At 40.2% G+C, this 13,367-nt stretch overlaps 1 protein-coding gene across 5 annotated transcripts; it reads left to right on the top strand.

Moving 5' to 3' along the window:
- The first annotated feature begins 1,364 nt into the window (after window positions 1-1,364).
- LOC147628213 (auxin response factor 1-like) lies at window positions 1,365-6,118 on the top strand. Of its 5 annotated transcripts, none has more exons than XM_086813272.1 (15): window positions 1,391-1,513; window positions 1,597-1,750; window positions 1,869-1,972; window positions 2,079-2,177; window positions 2,280-2,327; window positions 2,530-2,604; window positions 2,693-2,845; window positions 2,971-3,055; window positions 3,147-3,237; window positions 3,362-3,523; window positions 3,628-3,747; window positions 3,935-4,176; window positions 4,297-5,078; window positions 5,180-5,370; window positions 5,497-6,118. In XM_086813272.1, the coding sequence occupies exons 5-15, from the start codon at window positions 2,301-2,303 to the stop codon at window positions 5,645-5,647; spliced, it is 2,079 nt and encodes a 692-aa protein (XP_086669398.1). In that variant the 5' UTR covers window positions 1,391-1,513; window positions 1,597-1,750; window positions 1,869-1,972; window positions 2,079-2,177; window positions 2,280-2,300; the 3' UTR covers window positions 5,648-6,118. The 5 variants fall into 5 exon arrangements, with proteins under 5 accessions (XP_086669397.1, XP_086669398.1, XP_086669400.1 ...); XM_086813274.1 differs by having other exon boundaries at window positions 2,277-2,327; XM_086813271.1 differs by lacking the exon at window positions 2,280-2,327 and having other exon boundaries at window positions 1,365-1,513.
- The last annotated feature ends 7,249 nt before the right edge of the window (window positions 6,119-13,367 follow it).

Here is a 13,367-nt window from a genome sequence, read left to right as displayed (position 1 = left end):
TATATATATATACATATACATATATAAATAGACATATATGTACGCGTATGTGTGTGCACATGAGTGGGTGTGTACATACCAAAACATAGTGCTTTGAGGAGACTTGTGAATGTGAAGCTATTTACTTGAAATGTGTCTACATTTAAGGAAAGGTGGTTCTAAACAAGATTATGTTTAAGCATAGAATTATCAATGTAATGCAGGTTGTTTCTTGCATGCTTCTCTTATTTCAAGGATGATATCAATGAACTTTTGTTGAGTTAAAAGAGAGGCGAATTGAGATTAAAAGCTGTGTGCAATTTTGGTGTGTCAGTTGGTAGATGTGGGGTGCCTTCATACGAACTAAAAAGTGATCGAGAGACATGCACACTTATGAAGTCTACTAGAGAAGCTAAAGTTAGAGTTATTGCCTCCTCAAGCTTTGCTCATTGCTCCTAGAAAACTTCTGAAGGCGGCATGCTTTTCCAAATAACATGATGGAACGTTGGAAGATGAGTAGGGTTTGATAATTGGGTATAAGAAAGGGGAGGCATGCCAAAGATGAAGGGCACATAGGTAGGGAATAGAGAGAGAGAGAGAGAGAGAGAGAGAGAGAGAGAGAGAGAGAGAGAGAGAGAGAGATGAAAAGGGGTGCATACCCAAATAAAAGACTTCCAACAATTGGTGGTGAGGTTTAGAAGAAGATAGGGCTGTTGTATTGTTGATGATGGAGGTGGGGGGGTTTAGGGGAGCAAGAAAGCAAATTGAGATTTTTTAAATAAAAATAAAGGGAAATTGGGAGAAGGGGGACAGGTGAAGCAGTGTTCGAAAAAAACTATTTTCCCAAAAAGTAAAAAACCTTCATCTAAAAATTGTGAAATTATTTATAAAGAAAATTTTCAAATTTTGAAGGTTTTTGTTCTACAACCCCTCAAAATATGCAGGTTTTTGTACCCTTAAGTTTCAAATTTGAAGGTAATTTTAAAAATCTGCAAGTGCAAATTACACTATACCCGGGTTTTTTTCGAACACTGAGGTGAAGGTGGTGGGGGAAAATTCTACTACTTGATAGTCAAAAGCATAGTTAATGATGATGGGGGGGGCAATGTGTGAAAATGATTAGGATAAGCACGAACCTCATAATGATGGAAATTAGGGCATACAGGTAGTGCTAAACGGGGGTTAGTGGATTAGGAAAGGAATATTAAAGTGACATAATGATAATTAATAATAACTATTAAAGGCTTGGGTCACTAATAAACTGTCATCTTTTAATGAAAGTTGACTGATAACTAGTGTGGAAGGAAAGGAACAAGTAAAAAAACTGGCTGTAGACGGTCACGCTTTTTCCCTGTCTCTCTTTCTACCGACGTGAATACCTCTCCCTCTCTCACTCTCTCTCTCTCTCTCTCTCTGACTCATTGTGCTTGCTTGGTCCGTCATAGCCACGCTTTCTTCCCGATTCCGCTATAGCCAGAAGCTCCTTTCTGTTCAGCGACAGAGAGAGGAATGGGCCTTGAGTGGAACTTGTTTGGTAAATAGCCTAGTGCCCTGCAGCTTTACCTTTTCTCCCCTCCCCCCCCCCCCCACCACTCAGCAATGGCTTTCTTCTTACAGGGCTTTGCGGTTCCGAATTCTAGCCCCTCTTCTTCCATGGTTGTAGATTGTAGCCGTTTGCCTGCAGCAGGTACTGGAGACGCCATGGCTAGGCAAGCGCCGCTTCCTTTTCACCTGAATGCGCAGATTCCCTCCGACAATAACATGAACTCAGGTCAGGGTTTCGCGGAATCCGGGTTAGGTCTAGGAGGGTTTCGGTTTTGGATTGCAGGGTTAGGTCTCGGTAGATGTGAAGGGAAGATCTAAGGGTTTCTTTTTCTCCAATGCTGCAGGGAACTACTCTGATGAGCTATGGCAAGCCTGTGCGGGGCCTTTGGTCTCTGTACCAAAGGAAGGTGACCGTGTGTGGTATTTTCCGCAGGGCCACATGGAGCAGGTGAGCATGGCTACGAGCACACAGTTTGAGTTGGAGAAAGCTTTAACAGGATGAATCTATGGAGCTTCACCTTCAATCACCATTATCTTCTTCTTTTCTGTAACAGGTCGCCGCTTCAACACATCATGGAAGCTACCAGCAGTTGCCGAACTCCACCTCCCTCGACTCTAAAATCTTCTGCCGCGTCGTCAGTCGCACCCTTAGTGTAAGCTCCAAACCCTAAATCCTTTCATGGTTCAGTTTTTTTTGACTCTGTACTAATTCGAACCACATTTCTGCCACTTTTCTTCATGCCTTGCTGCAGCAGAACTTCTTCTGCACATAGTTTATGGTTTTTGTCTGCAAGGAACTTAAGGTCTTTCCCATGTTCCCATTTCTTGCTGTTCCAGCAGTTTTCACCTTACTCTCTTTGCCTTGCCATGCCTAGGCTTTCTGCTCAAGGATATGTTTACTAGAGCCTTTGTGCTTTAAGCTGTACATTCTTCAGGACCTTTACCTGCGCACTGCTTAGGGTTTTTTTCCCCTGAAGATGGCTTTCATGGTCTTGCTGATTGCAGGCAGAAGCAGACACAGATGAAGTTTTCACACAGATTTCGCTTCTACCCGAGCCTGATGTTGGAGTTTCCTCGGAGGTTAATTTACAAACTTTCTTTACCTCTAGTGCTCTCATCCATGGCTTTTTACTCAGGCAGCTCATATCCTTGTCTTTCTACCCGGCAGATGGGCGAATCTTCAGATAGCAAAGAGGAAGAACCTATGCATCCACAGCATTCGGTCCGCCTCTTCACTAAGATCCTCACAGCTTCAGACACCAGTACCCATGGTGGTTTCTCAGTCCTTAGAAAGCATGCTGAGGATTGTCTCCCACCTTTGGTATGTAACCTTTTATATATACGGTACTTGTTTTCTGCCACACCTGCTTTGATGCAAGGAAATGTTAGGAACTCTGTGCCCTCGTAGCTAAATGATGCATTGTTTGCTTCCTGATGTCTCTGCAGGACATGTCTCAGGACCCCCCTTGCCAAGATCTGATGGCAACAGACCTTCATGGACATCAATGGAGGTTCCGTCACACGTACCGTGGTGAGTTATTGCACTCTATTAGTCTCTGTGGGCAGTTCCAGCGTTTGGATGGTCCTTTCCTACATTTAAGAACATCTCCCCTCACTTCCAGGACATCCACGAAGGCACTTGCTCACAACAGGATGGAGTGTTTTTGTCAGCAACAAGAGGCTTGTTGCAGGGGATGCTGTAATTTTTCTTCGGTATGGTCTCTAACTGCTTCTACGTCTTGAGTGCCTGATTCTGATTTGGCGGAATACTTATGTCTTGCTTAGTCAGTAGTTGTGCTCAATAATATGAGGCTTGGTGACTATGGAATGTATGCAGAGGTGAGAATGGAGAGTTGAGGGTGGGTATTCGTCGGGCAAAGCGGCAGCAGACCACCCAACCTTCTGTTCTTTCCAGCCACAGTATGCACATGGGTGTGGTGGCGACTGCGAGTCATGCTGTTGCAACGAGGACCATGTTTTCTGTGTTCTATAAACCAAGGCATGTTCGGGACAGATGCCTATGTTTATCGCTTTTTTGATATCAGAGTCAGCTAAGGTGTCAGACCATTGAATTTGTTTGACATTTTGTGGTGGTGTGAACAGGGTAAGCCTTTCTTCCTTTTTAGTCCCTGCGCAGAAGGTTGCCAAGGCAATGGCACAAACCTTATCTGTCGGCATGCGGTTCAAGATGAGATTTGAGACAGATGATGCATCGGAGAGAAGGTATACATTTACACCATTGGCTGTAATGAGTGTGTAAAGGATGCTATTACTTATCATGATGTCTGGTGACTGCCGCTGTTGTGCATGTGTGTGCCTGGTTTGCTCGCTTTGATAAGCATTTTTTGACGTGTGATTTACGTGTTCGCTTCGGCACCTCATGATGTATCATTGATTGTGGTGCGTGCAGCTTTTCAGGTACCATCACTGGCATGGCAGACTTGGATCCAATTCGTTGGCCCAACTCAAAATGGAGGTTTTTGAAAGTGAATTGGGATGAGATGATGAGCAATGAGCGGCAAGATAGGGTGTCTCCATGGGAAATTGAGCCGTGCGTGTCATCTCCTGTTGTGAACCCATCTCCTACACCTAGGAGCAAGCGTTTTCGTCCCCCCCCTTCTCCCTCTTCAACAAATGACTTTCCAGTCCTTGGTAAGATTTGTTGTGGTCTCTTCTAGCTGCATGTATTTGTCGTTGCTGGTGACTATGTTGTGGATGTTGTGATGGGTTTATCTGTAATAACTCTAAACTGAATTTTGCTGTTTGATGTAGGATCAGGAAAAGCAGCATTTGAGTGCACGTTCTCCAGGGTCCTGCAAGGTCAAGAACCCTGGATCTCAGGGGCAGGCTCTCTATGGAGGAGCTCCCCTCACAGCAGTTGGGAGAACCCGCATACTCAACAGCTTGGAGGAGCCACTGGGGTGCCTGTTCTTCAGCCACCTAGCCCGAGAACTGCATTTTGTACGCCTTTTGCTCCAGCATCTGAAGGTGATTTGAAGCTGTCCACAGCTTCACCAAAGGTGCCGAGCGTAAACATCAATGGTCATGGACATGGTCTTAGCAATAATGTAATCGAGGGTTCTTCTTGGCCTTCTAATGACATGCACTCCGCTTGGTTTATGCCATTAATGCCTTCCCATTCTGGTTTCTCTCGATTGGAGAAGTCCCTTGTTTCAGTCAACTCTGCTCATCCTACCTCATATCCGGCTGTTCCTACATTCTCAGCATGGGAACCCCCCAAGCAAGAGAGGCATGATGCTGTGCCTTCTGCTCCCGTAGTTGAGAACAGCTGCAAGCTGTTTGGAGTCTCTCTGACTGATAGCTCGCCACCGGTTGCTGGAGCCAGAACAGCTGAAACTGCTAGTGCCCCTGCAGCCGAGGAAGACAATACAGATGGTGAGACAGTTGTTTCGCAGAAGCCATACATTCATGTCAGGGATGTTGAGAGTTTTTCACCTGGCAAGTTGGATGCTGCATCAGAGCAGGAGAGGCTTGATCAAAATGCCTCCAAGGAAGTCGACTCTCGCAGCCATTCTGTGAGGAGCTGTACCAAGGTTAAGAACTATCATCGCATCAGTCTCGTTGCCTGCAAGCTGTGTTAGTCTTTATCCAAATCTCTGCCCTCGTCTTGGTTTTGCTTGCCTTGTGTTGGCAGGTCACCAAGAAAGGAAGCATGGTAGGGAGAGCGGTAGATCTGTCCAAGTTTGATAGCTACGAGAAGCTTATTGAAGAGCTTGAAGCAATGTTTCACATGGAGGGAGAGCTTACGGACCCTGATAAAGGTTGGCAGGTGGCCTACAGCGACAATGAAGGGGACACTATGCATGTTGGAGATGACCCCTGGCTGTAAGCATCTGGTTCAACCACTCTGCAAATCACAGTTGGGCTGATAAAAACCCAATTTTATTCTTCTGCACTGCTGCATTGCTATTTTGTGGAGAGCTTATGTTCCATTATTTTGCATGTCTGCAGGGAATTTTGCGTTATGGTCCGCAGGATCCTCATACTTAGCCCTGAAGAAGTGCACAGTGCTGGCCTACCAGAGGGAAGGGGTCAAGGCAGCACAGGTGACAAGGTCATCATGAAGAGTCTGGACCATCAAGCAACTGCTTTGGCAGGATGATCGTTGCCTTGCAGCTGTGGAGGTAAGGGGCCAAGGTAGTCAAGGTGACTGGGTCATTATGAAAAATCTGGACCATCGTGTTTTCGCAAAGATCCTTGCTTTAAAGCCCTATGTGTCGATTCCCAAGACAGCTGTAGGTCTGGTGAAGGTTGAGCGCCCAAATATTGCAGGCTTTCCCGGTTGAAACCCAAATGCCTGCCTAGTACATCTTCCCCTGTTGTTTTGTGTACCTCCCCCCCCCCCCCTCTCTCTCTCTCTCTCTCTCTCTCTCCCTGTCCAGCTTATAAGCTGCTTGAGCTTTGTGTAACGTGTTGTATGATTATGTATGGGTCAGACATACCCAAGGGGAGAAGGATGCAATATCATCCCAATTTTGGAGAACCTGTATTTTAGCTGCCGTAGTGGATGTACTAAGCTGTTGTATATGTAGGTGATTGATTATGATAGCCTGTTTGAGCTTTTTTCTTTTTTCTTTTTGTTTCTGGAAGGCCTTTTCTCCCTGTAAATTGGTAGGTGCACTGAGAAAACGTCCTTCAAATTCTACACTGCAAGCAGCTGTCTCATTTAGACGTAATGGATTGACTAGCCTTGAACTACTTTGCTTGGATTTATGTTAAACTTGAGGACCTCTCCCCGTGGATGCAAAATTCTCCGATTTGGGCCTCTCTTCTTAGATATTCGGTTCATGTGATCGATAATAAAAAAAGTGTCAATGCAATCTGTGAATTAAAGTCTAAAGTCTGGATGTTTGCAACGTGAAATAATTTCTAAAGATTTTCGCTCTCAAAGATATCAAGACAGTGCCTCTTCTTAGTCTGCCTAAAAGTGGAGCTCTGGAGATGCACAACCTCTGGGAAACTTTGCAATCCGAGAAACAATGTTGTACAGTCCCTGAGGCTATTCAGCATCCAGGGCAAGTTGGATTGGCACCAAAGATAGCTCCAAGTGAGCCAGGCAGTGAAGCCCCAAATGAGGCAGACAGTGCCCCAAGTGAGGCAGGCAGTGCCTCTTCTTAGTCTGCCTAAAAGTTGAGCTCTGGAGTCCCACATCCTCTGGGAAACTTTGCAATCCGAGAAACAATATTGTACAGTCCCAGAGGCTATCCAGCATCCAGGCACCAAAGATATCTCTTCATTGGTCAACAAGGAGACCGTAGAATCGCAATAACTAGAGGAAATGGGATATCTGGTTCCTCCTGCAAGAGTGCTAAAGTCGATGACAAAACCTCTTTTGAATGAATGGACTAATCCCAAACCAAAGCTTTCCTATTGTGGCATGAGGGTCGAATCCTCTGAAGTTGTCTTGGTAGTAATAGTTTGGCGTTCCCCACAGTGCAACAGAAGAAAGACACTCTTGTCAAGGGAGGTGAACATATAGTACTCGCGCAAAAGCACTTGGGAAAAGCGCTTAAAAACTCACATATAGCATCTTTTAAATAATAATAGCGCTCCTCTTTCTTTTCAATGTTTTGCTTTCCAAAAGCTAGTCAAGTCGCATCATTCCAAACTTGCCAGGTGGCCTTGTTGCCATGTGTCATCAGCACCTCACTTTTTTTCAGAACTATTTTTTTAAAGCCTTTTTTTTTTGGGCTTGCAAGTTGCGTTTCTTATTAAACAGTTCTCAGCTAATAGGTCTTGCTTTTCTATGCTTTTTCTTGTTGTGGACCTAGCTCCTCTATGAGACACGGTTCTCTATGTGGAATGTCCTTGTGCTTGGCTTTGGGGAGCATCTTGCCCTCATGGTTTTTACCTTTCATGTAAAGTGAGCTTGGGTTTGACCTCTCAAGCAGATACCCCCATCCCTTGCACCTCTAGAGTCGCCCTCAAGCAAGAGTTTCATAGCATGATTCTCTTCTTGTCAAGATCAACACACTCCTATGTTACAAAACTTAACATGTGCACACATGCTTGTCCTTGGAACTAACCGGGCATCCTTGACCCTTGGCACATATACACTTATGCTTGCAATCACAAATCAAATGAACAAATGAAAGCACAAACAATTCCTTTTTTCATACCAAATTTTACACATGCTTGTCCTTGGAACTAATTGGGCATCCTTGACCCTTGGCACATATACACTTGTGCTCACAATCATAAATCAAATGAACAAACGAAAGCACAAACAATTTCTTCTTTGATACCAATTTTTATACCAATTCGTATCGCAGTGCAACTACCCATGTCAGTGTTTGACTATGGTAGACTAACAAATTCATATTCATGCATCTAGTTTTGATTTGCTTTATTGATTAAACACTACCTCCGTTAGATGGCTAGTCTCATGACTCTTGTACAAAAGATTTAGTGTTGTTCAATCTTAAAGTTGTTCCTTTTGGATGAAATTGTTGGCAACAACCGATACACTCGCATGTACCTCCTATTTGGAAAAAATATTGGAATAACCTATCAGCTTGTGGTACATCCAACAACATTGACACTTCATATAAACCAAGCCTTAGGTCCCACCAATCCAACGATACTCTAAAGAGTACATTTAGACTCGTAAGGGGAGGATCCATAAAGACATTCTTAGTAAGGAGTCCACTATAATGAGCCAAGTATGGGCAAAGGGCCACCGTAGTGTTCCCATTCTCTTCAATGACCTCCATAAACAATGCAGTAAGCTTCATGAAGAGAGTGCTCAAACGTCCTACTTTTGGGAGAAGGCAAACAAGTACATCTATAGTAGGCACATCTAGATTGTGTCAATAGGAGCAAGTATACATGCTCCTTGCCAATGGTGGATCCAAATCTAACCACTATTTGAATCATATGAGAGTGCGAACAAGTGGCAACGCACATCATGCCCATGTAGCACCCATCCATCAACCCAAGGTGTTGTTATCTTTGTCTAAGAGGGAAAATCCCTAGATTTAAAAATATTTAGAAATCAGAAGGTGCAAGCCATAAAGGCTTTGCCCATAGTCCTGCAACACCTCCATGTCTCCCACCTAGGAAACTTCTTTAGGGGAGAACCCACCAACACAAGCATTGCATCTCTTACGAGAGGTACTAGTAGTTTTGAGTCAAGACGAGCTTGCACAAGGGTTCTAATCCCAACTCAACCCAAACCCACCAAGAGTCGGTCATCATGCACAAGTTGAAGGAGATGGCATGTTGCATAGATTTGTCTCATGTTTTTTGGTTAGAGGTAGCTATGTGTGCTACTAAACACATGCCCCGTCGACAAGGCCTTGCAGACAATTACCCCTTATGACGCTTGGAATGGTAGGAAGCCTTCCATGGCTCATTTACATGTTTTTAGTTGTCTTGCTTATGTTCTTATGTCTTAGAATAATGTAATAAGCTAGATGATAAGGTGAAAAAATGCTTTTTTGTGGGATACAACTCAAAAAGCAAAGTGTATAGACTCTACTATCTAGCCACAAAGCAGATTTTGGTGAGTAAAAAATTTGTCTTTATTGAAAACTTCGTTTAACCTATGTTTTTATGCAAAAAGAAGTAAAATGTATACTCATAGGACATCTTTGATACACCCCTACCTTTGTAAAATGTCAGACAATCGTATCTAGAGAAAATGAATGCTCAACAAGGTGTTACAAATCAGTCTATACTGGTTGAAAATTAGCTCAAATTTCAGTCCACATATCAGTCTATTGATAAGACAATTGTGGTGGATGATACAATGGATGAGGAAAGGGCATCCATACAAGCATCCAAGAGTATGCCAAAATGGCTGGTGTAGACATTGTGAAACATGTAGATTCTCGTCATATGTATCTTATTTTTTTGTGGATCATGCTGTCATTGCTAGTATATACAATGAAGAGGATCCTATTTCCTTTAAGGAAGCACATGAAAATGGTCATTGGATGCATACTATTGAGGACGAGTATGACTCAATTCTTAAAAATGATACTTGGTATTTAACAATTTTGCCTTATGGTAAAAAGGCCATTAGTACAAAGTGGGTTTATAAGCTTAAGTGTAAAGCTGATGGTAGTGTTGATGGCTACAATGCAAGGCTTGTTGCAAAGGGTTATTCTTAGGAGAAGGGCATAGATTAAGATGAGACATTTTCACCCACGTCTTGTATGACTATAATCAAGTGTATTATTGCATTAACAACACATCATGGTTGGAATGTACATCAACTGGATATCAAGACTGCCTTCGTGAATGGTGATTTGCATTAGGAGGTATATATATCTTAACCTCATGTTTTTTTAGAAGGGATAGAAGACTAAATAAAGTATGCAGGTTAAGGAAAGCTTTATATGGTCTTAAGTAGACTTCCATAGCACGGTATGAGAAGATACACATACTTGGTTGTAAATATTTTTTACGATAGTCCAATTGAATATGGAAAGAGGAGTAAAGATTTCTTTTTAGTCATCGTTTTATATGTTGATGACATGTTGCATACAACTTTTGGATGGAGTAGAACCTTCGATGAGGATGTGCTTCAAGATGTTCGCAAATCGAGAAGGTTAGAGAAGTAAAATAGGGCTCGAGAGAATCTTGTAAATTTTTCTCTTATGAGACAGTGGTACTCAAGATTTAGGAGCCCACCACCTTTGTTAAAGCATAAGGGGATCGAAGTGGATGGGAACCATGTAACCAAAGTATGACTCAATCTTAAAAAACCAAACTTGGGACCTTTTAGAGATCGTCTTTGAAGGCGTAAGGTAATCGGTACTAAGTGGGTTTACAAAGCAAAATTTAGATATGATGGTACTTTAAAAAAGTATAAGGCACAACTAGTCGCTAAAGATTTTTGAGAAACCTTTTGCTCCTACAACCAGGTTAATCTGCAATATTCTTGTGTTGGCAATGTAAGGAGGATGGCGTGTTCTTCAAATAGTTGTAAAATATTTTTTTCTCAAAGTAGATTTATGAGAACGAGTGAAGTACAAGTAAAGTAAGTGTTATGCATTAAGTACGACGACACTCAAAGTAGATTGATGAGAATGAGTGAAGTATAAGTAAAGTGACGTGATAAGGTCAATTATATGTACTCATAAGAGTGTGTACACACTCAGGGGAAAAAACCTCCTAAAGAAGGAAAAAGTGCCTCGGCCCATTATTAGCCTATGTCCATACATCACTACTATATAAATGGCCCATGTAGTGGTGATGTGAACATGTGTAGGGATTTTTGCAGTTGATCAATCCACAAATGACAATAAGCCCAAAGCTTTGCAAAAAGCTTCAAACTTCTCTCATTGTGCTTCTATCTATCTATCCTTTCTTGATGCATCTATGTGTGTATTACTTCCTTCTTGATCTCCACTCCAATAATATCTAGTTTCATCTATAAATTTTATAATCATAAAATTGGTTGAATGCCAAACTATGTTTAAAGTTAATTGAAATGATTTTCTTAGAGAGGATAAGTTTCAATTTATCCCATTTAAAAATGACATTCTTTTGATTATGAATCTAGCCTTGTCTTAGTGTAGCTAACACGTAAGCACATAATTACAAGTTAGTATCTAGATCATATTATTGTGACATACATTAACTATGTATGATTGACTAGTTGATAAAGTTAGTTTCTAGATAATAATATTGTGACATACATGCACTCTTAATAGCTTTCTTTGATCAACTAGTGCATTAGCACTTAAGATTCATGTCACACCTTACTCCTATTCCTAAACAGTCCAATGCAAGGCTCTAAAGTGCAAAAAACTTTAGCATGAAATTAATCATTTGTGTCCACAATGAAAAGAATACAAAATGAAAAAAATACTATAGTGTAAACTTTGGCATGTAATTAATCATTTGTATACAAAATCAAAAGAATACAAAATATAGATCTATTTAGCTTCAATATTTAAATGTATATTATTATGCATGCAAATCAATCACAAATATGTACACCTATCAATCATGCCTAATTAATTCTTTACCTTTAACATAGTTAGAGTATGTGTACTTTTCTTTTATATTTTCATGAACATGCCTTCGATATGAATAGATTTAAACTCTCTCCTTGTTTACCCTTTTTTATAGAGACAACAACATGCAAGTTCAATAATTCATTGCATCATTTAAAGAACTTCTAAAAATATAGGGTTGTTATATATGTTTTATTAGTAAATAATTGTGAGTGATACTATAAAGTTGTAATAATCCAACACTTTCTGTTTTGATTATAGGAATGTTGAATATGATTTGAGTAAGTCTAACTCTAGTAGAGTAGCGGCACTACAACATTTTTTGTATTGATTAAATAAACCGAGGGATAGGAATGTTGAATAGGATTTGACTAAGTGTAACTCTAGTAGTGGCTTATAAGTCAAAATATTCTAAGATCATGATGCAAAAAGAGTATGAAAATACTAAATTTAATTATGCAATAGAAACTTTGACTCAAATAATTTTGGTTCATTTTCAATATTATATTTTTAAACCAAAGTGAGGCTATAATATTTATTTTTACTATTGTGAGAAGACATATGATCAATATTTTTTAACCAAAGTAAGGTTGTAATATTTATTTATACTACTATGAGAAGACACATGATTAATATATAATTATGTAAACATATTCTTGACATTAGGTTCTAGATACAAATATACAAAGGAAAAACAAAAGTTCATATTCATGCTATTTTAAGGCAAGCAAAGCTTAAAGAAAAATGCATAAACAAGTTGTACTGACTTTATCTTTCTTGTTTTAAAATAATCAATTGCAAAGAAAAGACATGTTTGTAATGGCATTATGTTTTCATATGCCTTGATTTTTAGACTCATACAAAACATGTTTGAGACACCTTTGAGACAAATATTATGGTGGTTTTAAAGTGGTGCTCAACAGCTACAACACACACGTGTATGCATCCATTGTGTACATATGCACACACGTACACATGCATACACATACATACATATATGCACTTACACGTATGTGTAAGACCATATTAGTGAGTTTGGAAAAATCCTATTCCTTTGGGAATTTTATTTTTAATCTAGTTCTTGGTGTATCTTGAGCATACCAATTCCAAAGTTGTCGGAGAATGTGGATTTAGACCCTAGTCTTCAACAACTTTTCAATGATATGTCACATGAGGGAGTTTTGACAAAATCTTAAAATTGTTTAATGTGTCTATTTTTCAATCTTGAAAAATGGGTATTGGCATTTTCCCAAACTCCCTAATATGATCTTATGTATGCACATAAACACATGGCCATGGGTAAGAGGGAGAAACATGAGTTAAGTGAAATGCATAAATATTATGTGAATTTTGCTTTTTACAAGAGATTATGGTATAAAAGTATGAATTTTCTACTTTCATTTACTACTTTCATGAGTAATACCTTAGCTTCTAGTGTCTTGTCTATTTTTAGATTACTTCAAATTAGTTTCTTGTGTCCTTTTTCACATTTATCTCTTAAATTAGGTTTCAAATACATGATATGGAATGCATGTAAACTTTATTTTGCACAAATGCAAGCTTAATTCCTTTTGAGCATTTTGTTTACTTAGAGAAATCACTATGATATATTTTTAAAATTATGATTCATTTTATAAAGTAAAAAATAGGCGTAGTCTTTTGCTTTTTGTTCTCCACAACAATATACATAATATAAAATATGATTTATCTACTTTCATTGTTACTTTCACAAGTAATACCTTAGCTGTTATGGCTCACCCAAACTCCCCTTTGGAATCCAACCAAAAGATTACCTGGTGAACCGCAACTGTCATGAGGATCTTTTCAATGGCCAAGATCATAACCCTTGAGGTC

The sequence above is a fragment of the Cibotium barometz genome, chromosome 19 (genome assembly GCF_041138505.1).
Source record: "Cibotium barometz isolate CiBa-2024 chromosome 19, ASM4113850v1, whole genome shotgun sequence".
NCBI lineage: Eukaryota > Viridiplantae > Streptophyta > Polypodiopsida > Cyatheales > Cibotiaceae > Cibotium > Cibotium barometz.
This window is presented reverse-complemented; position numbering and strand designations above follow the sequence as displayed.